The sequence below is a fragment of the Parasteatoda tepidariorum genome, chromosome 2 (assembly GCF_982258835.1).
Source record: "Parasteatoda tepidariorum strain Cologne lab strain chromosome 2, Ptep-v5.0, whole genome shotgun sequence".
Taxonomy (NCBI): Eukaryota; Metazoa; Arthropoda; class Arachnida; order Araneae; family Theridiidae; genus Parasteatoda; species Parasteatoda tepidariorum.
This window is the reverse complement of record NC_141756.1, coordinates 32,133,981-32,152,638: the sequence shown is the minus strand read 5'-3', so window position 1 is coordinate 32,152,638 and position 18,658 is coordinate 32,133,981. Positions and strand designations below refer to the sequence as shown.

General features: G+C 27.8%; 1 protein-coding gene across 8 annotated transcripts in view; it reads right to left on the bottom strand.

Moving 5' to 3' along the window:
* Positions 1 to 1,616: 1,616 nt before the first annotated feature.
* LOC107443290 (tudor domain-containing protein 5) overlaps positions 1,617 to 18,658 on the bottom strand; it is a 40,585-nt gene continuing 23,543 nt past the window's right edge. For 6 of the 8 annotated variants that reach the window (XM_087157149.1, XM_087157150.1, XM_087157154.1 and 3 more), the window contains 11 exons: positions 18,560 to 18,643; positions 15,414 to 15,548; positions 15,216 to 15,298; positions 11,590 to 11,646; positions 10,030 to 10,153; positions 8,432 to 8,511; positions 6,966 to 7,025; positions 5,889 to 5,991; positions 5,702 to 5,814; positions 3,589 to 3,716; positions 1,617 to 1,744 (listed from right to left, as the gene is read on the bottom strand). In XM_087157149.1, coding sequence (XP_087013275.1) covers positions 1,728 to 1,744; positions 3,589 to 3,716; positions 5,702 to 5,814; positions 5,889 to 5,991; positions 6,966 to 7,025; positions 8,432 to 8,511; positions 10,030 to 10,153; positions 11,590 to 11,646; positions 15,216 to 15,298; positions 15,414 to 15,548; positions 18,560 to 18,643 — 984 coding nt within the window. In that variant the 3' untranslated portion in view covers positions 1,617 to 1,727. The remainder of the gene's footprint in view (positions 1,745 to 3,588; positions 3,717 to 5,701; positions 5,815 to 5,888; positions 5,992 to 6,965; positions 7,026 to 8,431; positions 8,512 to 10,029; positions 10,154 to 11,589; positions 11,647 to 15,215; positions 15,299 to 15,413; positions 15,549 to 18,559; positions 18,644 to 18,658) is intronic. The other 2 variants (XM_087157155.1, XM_087157156.1) reach the window with 1 other exon arrangement.

The window sequence follows — 18,658 nt, the reverse complement described above, 5'->3', positions numbered from 1 at the left end:
ATTAACGAAATGCATATTAATTTTCAAAGACATTTAACATGAACATGATAAAATTACTAGTTTCTGACAATGAACTCTTTTCTTGCTTGTATTAGTCATTTAGTTTCCTAACTTAAAATTTTTTTAATTTGTGTCTAAATCAAGACAGAAATTGAAGCTCTTTCTCTTCCTGGGATTTTTCACTTGCTAATAGTGAAAGGATGTGAAGTGTTGGTGTTGTTATATGTTGAGAGTTCTATTGAGCGACACCTAAACCATTTCGATCTTCAATTATTTAAGGATCCTAATTTTTTGATTTACCTAAAATTGGAATATTTTTATTTAGTATTTATTGACGAAATGCGTTTGCTGCAATAATGAAAATTATTGAAACACATAATTTCTGTTTATTTGAATTGTAACCAATGCGTTAACTCTGTGATCGTTTTGACCGTCGCCAATAGCCCATTGTGCAGCTCTAGTGCGACGTAAATGAACTACAACAACAACCGTGATCGTTCATGCCGTAAAAAAATTTTGTGTGATCTTTCCGATGAAAAATGTTTGCTTTTAATTCTCATTTTGCGGGTGTGACTCATCTAGGCGAAATTATGGAATACAATGTCAGATTAATGTTATAGTTGTTAATACTTGAAATTACAATTATTTTCTTTCAATTTTTGAAACTTTTTTTTCTAGATTTTTTTCTGTAGTTTTCTCTTTTCTAATATACACAGTTGGGCCGATTCACAAGATATTACTGCCATAATAAAATTTATAGAATGAAATGGTTAAAATTTCAAAACACTAAAATAGGCTATGAACAATTGCATAACATGACTGAAATTTTTTTTCCGATACCATTTTTTTTCCTTTCATATTTTGGACAGTTTAAGGGCCGAAGTTTTTTGGCTCATGGGTCATATACTGTGCATCTCTGATCTAGTATATGGTGTGTTTGTATTTCCTTTTATACCAGGATTGTGGGAAGTTTAATTTTCTACTTTGTTACTGTTGATGTATTTATAGATAGGCCCAAGAAATCTCATTAGCTTGATTTTACATACCTTAACCATATTTTGTTCTCCAAAATTCTGTACTTCTCAAGATCTAATGTTCGCAAATAAGTGCCTTTTTTCTTTTTGGTCCATCACTCGCTTCCATATAGAATTATTGATCTTATATAGTTGTAACTTTGTTCCTTCACTCAGGCTTCGCAAAGAATGTTGAAAACACAAATCATAATCAGGCATGCGTAACAGTGAAAAGTTCCCATACTGATGCTCAGTTCTATCAGTTGTAACTGTCGAATTGAGTGTTACTGTTAGCAACGGCATGATATTACTATTGATTATAAAGTTAATTTCGAAGATTTAAAATCAAAATTTGTGTGAATAAGCTATTTTTTCTTACACTGTTTCATTGCAGCAGAAATCATCAATCAATAAGATACGTTTGTTTCAGTTGTGCTCAATAAAAATAGTTTTTAAGATGTATAATCTGAATTGAATAAATGTTAATTTTACAATAATTTTTAAAATGCTATTTATAAGTGTAGAAATCAGAGAAATTAATTGAGCCCTTTTTGTATGGTGATATTAGAGGTTTATATAAAAAAAAATTATAAAAACAGTATAAAAGAGTCGATCAACATATTTATTATATTTACAACAAATGTATATCACAGATTTCATTTCCTCTTTTCCAAATAGATTTGAAAATAACATGCATGCAGAAGAGTTGACTTTTCATTCATATTTCGAATCTAAACAAAAAACAATTAGAAAAGTTGATTATTTTGCACACAATTTTAATTAAAATCAAGTATGCATGACAATAGTATTTCAAAACTTCAGCTAATCTAAGATAAAGAAAGCTCAAATGTTTAAAAGCAATTATTTTGAAAATCAGACACACATTTTAAAAAAATGATAATTGTATGAGGCATTTCAAAAAGTAAGGATACTGCACAGATAGCAGCAAAAGAAAAGTTTATATAAGTCTGATAGAACCTTTCATGACGACAAGACCAAAACTGAAGTTAAAATGTTGTTCCGAAAACAGGCGGCACTGTTCTATGACTGGGGAATATAAAAGCTTGAACCTAGACTTAACAAATGTGTTTACAATTTCGGCAAGTCGAAAAATAAGGCATGTGCCAATACGTAATTTGTATTGTACATCTAATCAATTAAAATTTTTCAAGTGAGTTTGCAAAATTCTATCTTTATTTTTCAAAAATGCCTCGAATTTTTTGATCAGTTTGTTCTTAATGCTAAAGTAGGCTATGGAAAATGAATACTATGCAATTTAAAATCCTAAGAAAAACCTTCCCTTCAAAATATAAAAGTTCAAGGTCATCTCATTAAAAGTAAACATGTATGAAGTGGTTTATCTGAAGAAAGCAGCAACAAAGTTTTGGTTTCTTATATTATTTATACTGTTGTCTAGCTATGGACATGCACTCATTTTCATTGGAGATACACATTCACTCTTTTTTTATTTTTTAGAGTGATTATCTTTTAAAATTAGTGAAAAATGCAGTTCTTGGCATTTTTTGCCAAAACATGTTTAATCAAACATAAAATCAAATATGTTTTTATTTTTTCAAATTTACTTACAAATTTAATTGAATCTTTGTACCGTTTCTAAAGTCTGTCTAAAACGATTTCTCGGTACCTAACTTCGTTTGGAAGTTATACCGGAAAATAGAGAATCGTCGCTAAGCAGGTAGAAAGGCCCGTTCGGCCGGATTAGGAGGGGCGACATTCTTTTTGTGTCTCATCCATTCTGTTGAATGTATATAGAAACTTATTGTACACACTTCGTTTATCGACCATTATACAAATGAAATTAAACGTTTTCTCCTACCATAAGTCAAAACTTTAAATGAGTTTTTATCAAAACGCTGTTTTTAGACCTGGCCTAACGTTTTTCTCATAATCTATACATTGAAATAAGCTTTTCTTTATTTCAAATTACGTAAAAATATATTCTTTAGAAAGTAGAATAGGATTTTTTTGATATTTTTATATTTCGATTTTATATTAGTATTTTAATGAATATTTTTTAAATGAAAAACTTAACTTTTTTTTAAGTTGCCGCCATTATGGAAATTTTGCGAATATCAAAAAACCGCTAGGCTACTTTTTAGATTATGTCTTTATGTTTCAGAAAATCTAAACAAAATCGTTTTCCTATGTTTCAGGACTTTCATGGAGAATCCATGAGGCCAGTGAGGTGCTACTTTTATATGACCAGCCACACGGAGCTGCCACCAACTTATTTTTTATTATTTTGTAAAAGAAAATTTTTTAAAATAGACTTAAATTGTAGCTAAATAACATAAAAAAACAAGGAGTCTCTGCATGGTCTCTATTACTTAAAAAAATTCAAGAAAAACATTAATAGTTTACCATCTCAGGGTGGGATCCCTCCTTAAAGAGCCTTAAAATCTTGAGTAGTAGAATAAAGCTTTTTAAAAAGTTAATAAGTAAATTGTTCTGGTTTTTAAAATGTATAAAAAATAAAAAAGTACCTAATTAAAAAAGAAATATATTTGCATAGATTTTTGGGTAGAAAAAGAAGCAAGAATTGGAGAGTACTTACAGGACAAACATATAGAGTTAATGTCCCTTATTCGCTCTTGAATGGTACCAGACAATGCTTCTACTTTATTCAACTCTGTTTTGATTTCAGTCTGTGGAAATTTTTTATATTTCTCTTGCAACATCAGTCTAAAATATATTAAACAATAAAAATTTAAAGAACAAAGTTTTCCTTACATTAAGGAGAAGCATTCATTATAAAAAACATCATTAAAAATTAGAAACATTTATCAAGCCGTTAAAAGGTAAATTGAATTTTAAAATAACAAAACTTTACAAAGCAATTTAAAAACACAAAATTTGTACTTCAAAATGAAAAAAATTATAACATTGTTCAATAGTAATTTAATGATAAAAGTAAGAAATGTTTTATAGCAAGAATCCCTCCTAGTATAGTGAATGTGAAGGAAAATTTAAATGCTTCATATAACAAAATTCATCGCAAAATAACCAAATAAAAACAATAATGCAACAGAACTGCATTGCTTCCACAAGAATGTCAATTTAAATTTAGAATGTCAAAGGTCCACTCTTATGGAATCAGAATGCAGGAGCATTAATTTGTGGATAGATTTGAAGTTGCATAAATATATAATCTGTTTTCTGCACTGCTTTTAAAACTCATTACGAAGAATGAAAATTTATTTTTATTTTAAGTGTTTCTGCCAGCCTATGCCAAAATTTTAAGGATTTTGTTTGACACCAGCTAAGAAATTACAATTTAAAGGTAAAACCCTGCATCCTAACTAGAATAACTAGTTCTATTCTTTGGTTGAGTTAATACGTATATGACTTTGAATAAGCATGTTGGAGATCTCAATCAACTTGGTTATTTGTTGAAATTAGATATTTACTATGTTGATTAGCAAATCGGCAATATGTGGTTTATTCTTAAATCAAAGCTAGTTCTTTTTTTGTTGTAAATTTTCTGTTGGATGTCTCAAATGGGATCTCTAGTATAGCATGTACCATTCAAAGTGTTTACTGTCAAATAAGTACTTTAAAAAACTTATGAAATTTTGCTTAGTTTAAGAATTTAAAATAAATGTTTTAGTTTTACTTTTGAGGTTCTAAGCATTTTATAACAATAGTTTTCCCTCACAAACAGATATCTCTACATCCTTATTCATAATGACTCTTCAACCTCACAACATTAGTAACCATTAAGGAACAATTCTGGTACACTAGAAGGAATACTGGTAATAGCAGTAATATATAAGGGCAACTTTGTTTAAAAGAATAACAATTAACTATAATATACTTTACTTTTATTATTATTTAAATTGAATGCAATCTTCAAAAAAACAAAAAATTACTATTTTTGGAGAAAAAAAATGAATAGACAATGGTTCTCAAACTCAATTGTCATCACTAAGAACCAGTGAAATGCTGTTTTGATCAGGAAAAATCTTACACCTAATACGAACAAAGCAAACAATTCAAAGATACAATAAAACCTGCTTAATTTTTTTTTCATTTAAAAGGAAGACAAAAATGTAGGTTCAACTTATCGTAAAAAAAACAACCTAAATGTATCTTAAATGATTGATATGCTGAAATTCTTGTTTATGTAATAATATCCCCACACATTAAGTTATACTTATTGAAACTTATTTTTGATATTAAAGTCATAAACATTAATAAAAAAAAAGTACGCAATAAAACTAATTTACTCAAATTCCTTCTACTTTTTTAATTTAAGGCAGGTCAAGTATAAATTTTTGTTTTTGCTTTCCCTTGGCAATCTGGAAAATTCATTTAAATGTTATAAACTTTGCTTGTTAAAAAATTGAATCAAAAAAATTCTACAATCCTCAAGTTTTCGAAGTGTATTTCTTATGATTCATTCCCTCTTCATAAAAGAATAGGTATTTATTGTATTTTTAACATAGCTCATCTTCCCTTCCTTCTGGAACAGGTTTCTTATTGTATTTTCTCAATGACTCAGTCTCTCATCATTCTGAAATAGGTTTCTAAATGTATATTTACCATGACTAATTATCTTTTCTTTTTGAAAGAGGTTTTTATTGTTTTTTATAATGGCTCATTCTTTCTTCCTTCTGAAACATCAAAATAAAAATTAATAAAGCAGTTTAAAAAATAATAATTCCAACCTTTTGAACTTAATAGCTTCTTGCATAGCTTTTAGGTCATAGAGACAGCACTTATATATTTCCCCTTCCGAACTTGCTCCATCAACAGGTACATGACAAGAGTTAGCCGATTCCTGAAAAAAATTATCAAACATAAAACTTGATAAATTAATAAACGAGTACGAAATTTTGCATCCTAAATACCAACCCTTAAGAGATTCTTCATATTATTAGGATTTTGAAGTGCAGTTTGAATTGTTTCTCGAACTTCAACAGAGGGATGACCCAATGAATTTAGAACTTTCATGACACTGTTAATTGGACAAACAAGCAAATTAAATCAATGAAGTATAAAAAATTTTAATATTTAAAATTGAGCTTAAATGATTAAGTGTAATTTTAATTGTTTTCCAAATAGCTGAACATGTTAATATTTAAAGAAATATGTCTGAATTATTTACAGAAATATTCAGAGCTCTCTTTCTTTCTTTTTTTTTTAAATTTAAAAAAAAAAGAAAAAAAGACTGTAAATGTTCAGTACATTCTTTACAACCCTAATCAGGATTAGAATTTTCAGGATGTATTCACATATGAACTGAAATTTAAACAAAATAGAATATTTATGCTGGTCTCCATACTTTTCTCCAAACTTTATGCCTTTCTTCTGTGTAAAAATATAACCTAACTTATTAAAAATTACAGCCTTATATCTACAGATTTTAGTGAACACTTTTAATAAGCTAGGATGAAAAATTTACTAGTTTTTTAGTGTCTTTCATCTAGAAATATTTGTAATCAAAAATTTAAAATTTAACAGACAAAATTGCAAGCGGGCTCAGTGGTGACTTGAAGGCCATCCAGCTATAGATCGATGGGTACCAAATTGCCTCCAGTAGGACAAGACAATCTATTAGGAAATGTAAATCAATAATTGACGATTCCATGCTTGGATTAGCATTTTTTTCAAAGCATTAGAAATTGTGATGTATGCATGATGCATCATAGACATGGATGTCTACGCACATGCCGAAAAGCATTGATAGTGCATTGATGGTATCAAGTGTGCGTGTGTCAAGAGCAATTCTCTCAATCAGAAATCGAAGACCACAAGCTCACGCGAAGAGCATTTTCCTCCAATCGTAAGTATACTAATTACTGTGGCGATTATCGTTATCCTCAATTTCTTACAATGCGACGCATCAAACAGAGATATACATTTAGTAAAAATATTAAATGCAAAACTCATAATATAAAAACTAGAATTTTAGAAATGATATTGACTTACACAAATAAGGGATACAATTCAACAGATTGTTGAAGTGGAGAAAACCCGTGAACTCCATTTCTAATGAAAAAGAAAGAAGCATAAATTAAATTCAACGTAAATTAAAGTCAACATAAATTCATCTTCACATTCATTTTTTTTTTATCAAAAACAAATGTTATTTAAACAATTTGTGTTAAACCAAAGTACCAAATGCATTAGTTTCAATGTAAAAAGTATAAGAGCAAGGGACTTAAAATATAGTTTTTATGACATTAGTTTTTTTTTTCCTTTCCAAAATCAGAAGTTTCAGAGATATCAGAAGACTTAAGAGTTCCCAAAAGTACATGAACAAGCAGAAATTAAGCCTAAGTATCAATTAAGACATAATAATCAAAGAACATTAAAAAGGAAACTTGAAGAAAATCAGTTTTAGAATAAACAGAAACAAAAGTTTTGTTCAGGGTGCGTAGCCAAATCTTTGAATCAAAAATAAGCACTTTTTAAAAACTTTTCAAGCACTTTACAAAGATTTTCAAGCACTCAAAAAATTCTCAACTTGACCCTGAACTCAGAACAAAAGTACCCTTACCCCCTACATCAAAAAAAGTGTTAGAAGTAAAATGAAATAAACAAGAACAAAATTAAAATAAATTAAAAAGAAAAACATTTCATAAGGATCTGATATTCTCTCTCCGAATTGGAGCACTCGGGTTTCGGTCAAACTCCCCATTTTTTGTGAAATGCATGGGATCCACCAGATATCACTGAAGGGAAAAAAAATTATTCGGAAAAAAAGCACTTTTTAAAAACGCCTGCTGAAAAAAGCACCTTTAAAAGCTTTTAATAACGAAATCCCCAAAAAAGCACCTTTAAGTACTTTTTACAAATGCTACGCACCCTGTTTGTTTCTTCTATTTTTGAGTATTGTCCATAAATTATTACATTTAATGATTTTCCATGTTACAATTAATGGTAATAAGCCATAATATGTTTTCAAACAGTATGGACATTACCATCTTAAATCATTTTATTTAACGATTTCCCAGGCAAAATTAATATGCCATTAATAGTAACAAGTAACAACATTTTTTTTTTAACATTATAGACATTTTCATCATAAATGTTCTAATTCAGTGATTTGCCAGACTGGATTAATAATCTACAATTAATAACTACAAGCTATAATATGCTTTTAAACCTGTCATATTGGCTGTTTTTAAAATGTCCCTAAGTTTTACTGCAAATACTACTTCTATGCAGAAAAATCTTGTTGAACTTTAAGTTTTTCCCTCATATAAAAAATTTAAGTTTAAAAAATATTTTATATCAGGGAACTGAGGACTCTTTAATTTTGCTAGGCTGAAACACAAATATACACAAACTCAAGTGCTTTAAAACATAAAATTAATTGTCATACAAACTGTAAAAAAGGTAAAAAAACTCAGGAAGAAAAAAATATTAAAAAAATTCGTAAATAGAATTACTTTTCACATTTCAGAAATAATTCATTTTGTTCATCTCTTAAAACTGTAGTAGTAGGAATTTCTACATCCTTACACTGTAACTGTAAATAAAATAAATTGTATAACATGCATACACGGGATATAAAATGCAATAAATAATTACATAATAAATATGTATACTTTTTTAACAATCATGACAAAGAATCAAAAAAATCAATAAATTTGTTACAATTAAATATGTACAAAGGATAATTTTTATCAGTTTGAAAAAAAAAGTGAAAAGATTACTGCTAAAAATAAATAAACAGAAAAAGAGTTGATTGTGCTGTTATCTCTTAATTCATTTGCACATCTTAATTTTCAACTAAGTTAATGAAATTTTAAAAAATAAAACTAACAAGTAAAGTATACAAATTGATGAAATAAAAAGTTATAAAAATACAAATTAATAGTAGAAATGTTAAATGCATATTTAACTGCTTATTAATATTACAAACAAAGACAATTACCAAAAGTGTAATTCTTTAAATAATCATAATCTGTGCACACACTGATTAAAAACAAAATCTGGGATTGAATAGAAAAAAAAGTGTTGAAATTAAAATTTTCTACTCTTGCTACAGCAATCATTTAGAATTTTCAATGTTTATTATTCTCTTTATTAAGAAATCTCTGTTAACAGTATTAAATACTATGAATAATTAGTATCTTAAGATATCAAACATATTTGTTAATTATAAGACCTTTAATCTCCCCAATAAAAATAAATTCCTCTTTCTTAAGTGACAGTAAAGTTAGCAGGGTTCTTTTTAACAGGGTGTCTGAAAAGTATGGAAACTATCAAATAACATAAGAAGTATGCATTAGATCAGAAGTAGTACATGAACAACTTTTAAATTTCATATAAAAACCACCATTTTTTATGCTAAAATTACTATGTACAGCAGAAAAAAATTATCCCCATTTGACATATAGGTTTTTAAACTTTGCGTCACAGGTGGTGCTGTAATCACAAACTGAAAATGGGATATCTATTGCTGAAAATGAAAATATCTTGAGAAATACATGTCAGATCCAAAACATAAAAATTACATTGCTTGACAGATTTTTAAACCTATATAATGACACCAAAGAATACCCCCCAACCTTGAAAATCGATTCACTCTCAGGGGATGGAACAGGCGTTGTGTGAATGGAATGTGTTTGCAAAAAATATTACATGCATGCAGTTCTAGATTTTTTGCAATTCATATTTCACAAGATATCTGTTACTTTTTGGACAACATGTATATCATTTTTAATAATTCTTGAAAATGTCTACTGTTTATTATATTTAATGCCATTTTGTCTACTCTTGTTAAAAAATAATGATAACAAAAGTTTCTGTTAATAAGTCAAATTTTCCCAAACTCAATTTTCGATTCAGTTTTACAAGTTCTCCAACTTTTGTACAACCTACAGTTGTCTTAACTTACAAGTTGTCCAAGTTTTACAACACATTAAAAAATGCAAATATTTATGAACCAAGTAGTTTCACAAAATACAATTCATGCATAGTAAATGTAGTAATAAAAGGTAAACATTTCAAACGAAATTGTGACAAACTTGGACTTACTTACTCTTGATTTTAAAACTTCAGCAGATTTATCATGCCAAAATAAATTACAAAGATCAGTAGCAGTCATATAAGCCATGTCAGAAATCATAATTATATGAGTCCAATAATCATCTCCCAGATAAGCCCTAAGAAAAAAAAAGTATAAAAAATGCCATGTCAGAAATTATAATTACATGAGTCCAATAATCATCACCCAGATAAGCCCTAAGAAAAAAAAGCATAAAAAGGCCATAAAAGCCACGTCAGAAATTATAATTATATGAGTCCAATAATCATCACCCAGATAAGCCCTAGGAAAAAAAAGTATAAAAAGGCCATGAAAGCCACGTCAGAAATTATAATTATATAAGTCCAATAATCATCACCCAGATAAGCCCTAAGAAAAAAAAAGTAAGAAAATGCAGCTAAGTTTATTTACATGAAAAATTTTATTATGCTTGTCTTGTAACAATAATAAAATAAATGAATCAATATTTGTAATAGCTATTATGGTATAACATACTTCATTACAAATTTTGATTTATAAAACGATTTGATACAATCTGCTTTTCTATCCTAACAAATATTTCGGATTTTTGAATTATATATCTAAAGAACTAATAAATTTTAAAAGGTACTTAAAATGATATTTTGAACATAAAATACTTACAAGTAGTGATATTTTATTTCTAAAATTTTTCTTTATCCATACATCTTATTCTTTATATTAAAAAAAATCTTAAGTTGGGTGGTTTGTTTCAAAAATTTAGAACAAGTTTATTATCTTAGTATGTAATTCATGTACAGTAAAAAAAAAAAAAAAAAAGATTCCAAATGAGTACATAACAAAATATTTATTTTTCCCGTGAATTCTTTAATTATTTCAAGAGTAAATAGTTTTCAGTTTAATATATTAAACAAATTAAGTTTAATATATTTAAACAAAACAATGAGAATTTTAATTGCGTTTGAATTTCTTATGTATTTAACATGTGAGAAAAGCTGGTTTTCAATGGGTGAAAGACTGTAGGTTGAAATATGATTTTTTATGAGCAGAGAACATTTAAGAAGTTTTTCACAAAGTACATGAAACATTATTTTACAAAATAAACAATTCAGGTTTCCACTAGCTTGTTTATTTTCACAAACTGAAGATTCATAAATTGCAAATAGCAGAAATCCATCAATAAAATTAGAAAAAACATTGAAAACTATTTATAGCAAAGGTTTTATCACTTTTATTTGGTTGGTTCAGAGTTGCTTATGTGATGGCAAAAATCCTTTCCTCACTTTGATTACAGTCATGAGTACAAATAATTTATATTATAATTAATTGGATAATTTATTATATTATTAACACTATAATTATAACTTATTACTAATATACTTAATTTTTGCTAAAATCAGAGACTCTTTTCATATTAGAGTAAGAAGTTAATTCTAAATACTTATTGTCTAAGTAAGAGTTATCGTTGACACACTTTAATAAATTAAAATAATAAAAAAAAGAAAGAAAATTAAAGCAAAACCAATAATTTAAAAATTACGATTCTCTTAGAAGAAAAAAGAGAGGCGTATTCACCTTTCTACAAGAGATGAGCTATTCTTCTTATCCTGACTTTCACCATTCATTCTAAATCTAAAACAGGAAACACCAGTTATTTAAAAGCTATAATAAAAATTCAATATGCTTCTACTTAAGCAGAAGTTTTCTATGTTCATAATTTTTTCCAACTATAAAAACTAAATATATAAGAAGAGTAATTATATAAGGAGAGAAATTTCATAAAGAGAATAATTACTTAAGGAGAGTATTTATTTACCCATTTTTTCAATATCATATAATTCCCTACAACATATGTAAAAAGGTTTATAGAAAGTGACCTTTTACTATCTGACATGCAATTGATTACCAAATTCTTTTTATAAATGTAAATGCATAGATACACTGTCTGAATTAACACATTTTTAGTTGTTGTAGTTCATTTACGTTGCACTAGAGCAGCACAATGTTCTATTGGCGACGGTCTGGGAAACATCCCTGAAGATCTGAAGACATGCCATTACAATTTTTATCCTGTGCAGAGGGGATGGCATCCCCGCTTTGATAGCACGACGAACTGCACATGAAGTCGAGCACTTCACCGTAGAACAGTTTAAGGAGGACCAATACCGTACACCCTCAGTCCCTACTCAGATTGATCCGAGTGGTCACCCACATGCATACTGACAGCAGCCAGTGATGCTTGACTTCGGTGATCTGCTGGGAACTGTGTCTCAACAACAAGTCCATCATTGCAGGACACACATTTTCTGAGATTCAGAATTTTGAATATCAAAATATTGCAGAGGTAAAAACGGCAGAAAGAAAGTGAAAATTTAAAAAGTAGCAATATACATTAATGAACAGATAAGTAACTATGAGTGAAAAATTTATTTATTATAAAATAGAGAAAGAAATCATAAAATGAAACAAATGTTAAACCCAACTGAGAGAAAGGTAAAAAAAAAAAAAAAAAAAAAAAGAGAAAGATTTAGACAATTAAGACACAGTTTCAGTGTTGGGGCATCATTCCCTTCAACACATTAATTTTCCAATGTGGAGAAATGGGGGAAATTTGGTTCCTTATTCTTGAATGTGAATTTTTGAAAAAAAAAGAAGAAAAAAAGGGCAATTTCGACATTTGGAAGAAAAAAAAAAGAAAAACAAGAGGTAAATAATAGACATGCAGATTTTCTCACCTGATGTGAAGAATAGCAATATTCTGGAAAATTTGGGATAATTAGCTAAGTTAAGAAAGCAGTTGTATATTGTAGCCCTAATGTTAATTGTATTTTTTTCCCAATTTACCACATTTAAGGTATAGAACTATTTAAAAAAAATTACATATGATTCAAATTATCTTACTTAAAGATAACTATATGAAAGAATATTTCTTTATAAGCATGAATTATTTATCAATATTGTATAAAACACTAATGCATATGTATGTATTTTGTTAAAAAGAAAATAATTATTATTTATTTATTTTTTTGCAATGGCAACAAAGAATTAAAACCTGAAATATCAAGAAGTGGACGAGCAGTGATAAATTTGCATGCTTTGTAAATATGTTTACAAAGTTCTGAATGAAAATTTTTTTCTTGCTTGTGTAACAAAAAGCTTAAACAAATTGAGCCATAAATTGGGCAGAAATGAAAGATTAAAAGCGAACAGTTCAGCTAAGAAACTAAGGGTTTATCTATTGCAGTGATCAGTTGGTCAAATAAAATTCATTTCGTTATTATGCCAAAGCAAATTTTAACCAATCACAGGGTAGCTTTTTCCTATTTATTTTTTTAGTTTTGATAGTCATGGTGGCCAAAATCGCTGTGGGATCGCATTTTTCATCATATGAGGAATTAGAAAGAGTTATCTCTGAATTGAGTTACATTACATAATATTCTTGTTTTAAGGTTAAGTGCCACTGTCTGGTATATCATACTTTTATGTTGTTTTTAAGGTTAACCAAACAGTTCTGATCAGTAGAATAACATAAATGCTAACATACTAACCCTAGAAATTGGTTCAATAACATTACCACTAATGAACCAAACTCGTGCTTGGGTTAGTTCCGGTAAAGTACCACTGTTCTCAAAAGGATTATATTTTACCAAAGCCACTATTTTGCAATAGCCACTGAAATAAACTCATAAACTGAATCATATTTTTTGTAATCATTCTACATAATCAAGGCTGAAGAGAGACGCCTTTTATATTTTTGTTTGGTTTTCATACATTTTATGAATTTATGCTAAAATAAAGGACTAACAATTAATTGATGTATCTTTAAATGCTGAAATTATAATTGTATTTATAGAGAAACTCAATGAATAACATGATTGCTTATAAAAAAAATCTGCCAACAAATTATTTCGAATTGCTCCTAGTAATCATTGAGTATACATTTCTAGTAGTCAGAGTTATGTCTTTATGGTCATTCACTAGAGCAGCGTTCCCTAACCGCTGGCCCGGTACCGGTCCGTGGGTCAAATGATACCGGGCCACAAATTTCATTGAAAGTTAATTTAAATTCCTAGGTATATACCCCAAATAAAAAAACATATGTGTTCAATTAAAATTTTATTGATTTAAAAAAAGGGGGCTGGTAGTGGCATTAATTCTTTAATGTTTCAAAAAGTATAAAAAAAATAACCACTGCAACTACTTTCTCTTTCAATTAGTTTTAATTAAAAAAAATCAATCATCATAACTGTAAATATCATAAATAAAACCCGAAAACGCAGTGCGAAATTTACATTGGAACTATTGAAGGACTTTGTCATCTCTCTCGATCGTTACTCGATCGTAACATTCTAGAAGTTAAAATGTCAAATCACTTTATATTTATTTTTTGGTGTAACTGTATTTTATTTTGAAGGCATGTTTAAATACAATTAAATTTAAATTAATAAATTTAAATAATTTAAAATATAAGCAATCAACGCCCCCCCTCCCCCCGGGCCAAGGTAAAATTATCAAACGTTGACAGGTCGGCGGTGAGAAAAAGGTTGGGGAGCACTGCACTAGAGGACTGCTTCTGATTATGACTGCAGTTAAAAGCCATATTTTCATTTAATTTTATAAAATGTAAATTGTTTTTGAAACCTTTTAGGATAATTCACAGAATGCCTAAAGTCATCTTATCAGTTTCTTTAAGATACAGTTATCCTTATAAATTGCTCCCTATATATAATATCACATTTGTTGATTAATATTTCATCAGTGAGAACTCAATTAAAGTTATTTTTATGTGTTTATTCTTTTCTATAAAATAATTAAGTCTATTTCAATTTAGAGTATGCAAAAAAAAAAACTTACAGTTAACTGCAATCTGTTTTACAAACATGAAAAAACAGAACAATGAAATCTGTTATAATTTAAATAACTCACATATAAAAGAAACAAATCATTATTTAAAAATTAATTTAAACATACACAACTAGATCACATAAAAAAGTTCATTGTTATTGGGAAAGTTGGTGTAGCAAGTAGTCAAAATGAGTGTTCAAAACTAAATCTAAATCAGATTAAAGAAATCTGCTACGACAAAACTATGAGTACTTTACAAAACAATGCATTAGTATATAATCTATCAATATTCAATATAAAAACACAAAAATTCTCGATAAAGATTAACATAAAATAAAAAATAATAATAACCATACCTTTGTGAATCAGCACAATAATTAACAGAGGCACTGTTCTCTGCTGAGTTATTTTCTCCATTGTATGTTTCAAAAACTTCAACCTTAAATGTTTCAATCATAATAATACATGTAGGTAACTTCATTTAAATTTATAATTAATATTATTTTAAAATGGTTGATAATTAAATGATATTTTTACATTAAACACATACTTACAGGTGATTTATCAATTAGATTAGAGTTATCAGCTGAATAACTTTCAGCTAAGTTTTCATCCAACAGTATTGCATTGATATCAATGTCATCATCACCAGAAGTATCACAGAGTAAAACTGACAGTGAGTCATCAAACTGAAACAATATTTTAAATTACCCTATAATATAAATTTAAATGCACACTTAAAATTATAAGAACAAAAAAAGATGCAATACTCTCAATAACTTTTTAATAGTCAGATTTTTACACATTTTGATGTAGTCTTAACAGCTTGAGGGATGCATCCAAGATATACTAACATTTATTGGCAACAGGATTGCCTTTCAATCTTACGAGATTTTCTTTTTTCAGGAAATATTTCAACAAATTACAGACCATATTTTGGGAATAAATTACAAAATTTAATCAGATAAATTTTTTTTTTTTTAAATTAATAATTTGATGCATAAAAATTGTCTGTCTTTTGAATGAAATTACTTATTTAATAAATAATGAATGAAAAGGAATTGTACACAAAGTAGAGGAAGGTTGTCTGGAAAAAAAATCAGGTGGTCTCAAACACTCTTTAAAAGTAGCGGGATGTTGCTGTTGTCCATGCATAAAGAGTAGAAAAAAGTTCTTCATAGATGGGGTAGTTACAGTATATGACTGAAGTGTATAATACTATTTCAACAACTTTATAATGTTTTCAAATGGCAGTCAGGAGTTGTGGATTAAAATGAAGGTTGTGCAACTTAAAAGTACATTATTAATGATTACATAAAGCCTGCTGTACCTTAGATCGTCATTTGTTTCGATCACTAGGGGGCTCCATAGCCATCATGACGAACTTCGCTAATGGCATCCCCACATTTGACAAAAAGTAATTACTGAGTAGCATGCATGGACTTTACTTTATGCATGGACAGAAAAGTAAAAGTAATTAATTAAAAGTAGATAATACTGAAGAAATGCAATTTTAATTGGACGAGTATTAAATTTTTTTTTATTCATGTTGCCACTTATATTTTTAAACCTTGAACCACAATATGCAAGTTCAACCTGCATATTTAGTGGTAAATAGAGATATCAGGGTGCTTAGCTAAATTTTCAACAAAATATAAGCAACTTTTAAGTACTCAACAATCTTTTTAATCCCTTTATTTAAAAAAAAAATCATGATTAGGATAAGCACACTAATAAGAATTTTTTCATCCTACTGTTGAAAGTTTTTCATATATATATATATATTAACAAAATGTAAAGTAGTTACCAAAGACATCACATTACCTTATCATAATAAAATAACACGTTTCTGCCAAAAAATCATTTCATGATTACATTAGCCACCATAAAAACAATTTATGCACAATTTTAAATATATTCAATATTGAGTGGATCATTTTATTTTTTAAATTAATAACTATTTTAATTATGTAAAATAATAAATTATAATTAAAGATAATAATTAGTTTAACTATTACTTAAAAAAAGTTATAGTTATTTTTTAGATTTGAATTAAAAATTATTTAAAAAAGCATATTCAACAAAACATTAAGAAGATTACTATTATAGATCATGCTGAATTTATAAGGAAATGTAAAGAATTAAGCAAACTAAGAAAACTTATAAATTCATAATTCTAATGCAAATTAGTGAAAATTCTAAAGATTTTTTGGTTCTATTTTAGAAAACGAAAAAGGAAAAATAGGAAGCCTGAAATTGAGAATCTCTTGCAAAATGCAACAGAGTTGCACATGAGAACAAAAGAATCCTTTCCAGCTAAGTATAGCACAAGCGATTCTGCAAGTATTTCATCAAATGCATAGAATGATTGTAAATTTTATGTGCTACAGAACGACGATACGCCAAAATTTATTGTGGTTGAGTAAGTTGTGATAATGTTGAGTGAAACAATGCAAAAACTTCGCTTTTCTTTGTATAATTCTTGGAGAAAATCAACGTGATAAAGAAAAAATATCTCATTACAGAATTGAGAAAATTATGTACTTTTTTAAAAACACCCAATAAAAACAGCACCTGTAAGAGCTTTTAAAAACGAAAATCGACAGTAAGCACTTTTAAGCACTTTTTGAAAATGCTACGAACCATGGATATTTCGTACAGGAACTGGAAAATTTCACTGAGTTAAGCTTTTCTTTAAAACACTAATTAAAACTATGAAATTACTTGCTATGTAACACAGCTCAATAATAAAGTCACGTGACGAATCACTAGCAACCAGGTATCTTACTAGCAATTAAGATTTAAAATTAATCTATAATAAACTTAATATTATTGCAAATTACAAAACTTGATTGAATCTAAGAACTAATTTGGTACAAGACATTTAATTGGAATTATATTCAGATTTAAGTGAATTGATGATCAAAACGTTTGGTTAGATGGAATAAAAGAGAAATGGCATGATAAGAACAAATCACTTCAAAAATTTCACAGTTTAAACATGAAAAAAGTGGTTGCACATAAAAAAGCAAGAAAATTTATTAACAATAAACAAAGGTCACGAAAAGTTTAGAAAAAAAATTAATTTTATTTTTAAATTTTAAAAAGCATATATCTTTAGCATATAAAATCAATTATGCAAAATTAGCCACTTTCTATATTTTGAAATAAATACACCCATGTAAATTAATATTCTTCAATGATAGTTAATGTCTAGAGTTCTAATTCACGTCCCATTCTGAGCTATAAAGATCTCCTTAGTTTATCCTTAGTTATTATATTTAGAATGATATTACAAATTTTAAAAATAAAAAAAAAAATCATGAAGTCATTCCTGTTTTATATTTGAGGTCCTGGCAATGTATTCATGATTAAATTAAGTAGTCTAAATGACAAAAAAAAAAAAAAAGTTAAATTAACTTGAAAAATTTTAAGTTTTCATCTTGATGCAAAATTCTAAAATTGTGGTCGGAGGAAAAATATAACCTTATTATTTTGTTCTTTATTATTCGGCGGTTTGATCATAAAAATCAAATTTTGTTAGTTTCTTGTTTTTATCATGTATCACTAGGAAAACTGTGTTAAGAGAAGAAAATGTTCTTGAAGTGTATTGAATGATGTGTATTATATGTTTCTAAAGTGAATATTATAGAGTTAAAAGCTACATATATAAAAAAAATATTTTAGCTAATTTGTATACCTCTAATTCAACTTTAGCCATAATGCAAGACTTAATACAGAGTTGTAAAAATCTATTAGTAGCTCTTTTACTCCATACTTTGGCCTGGAAAAACACACA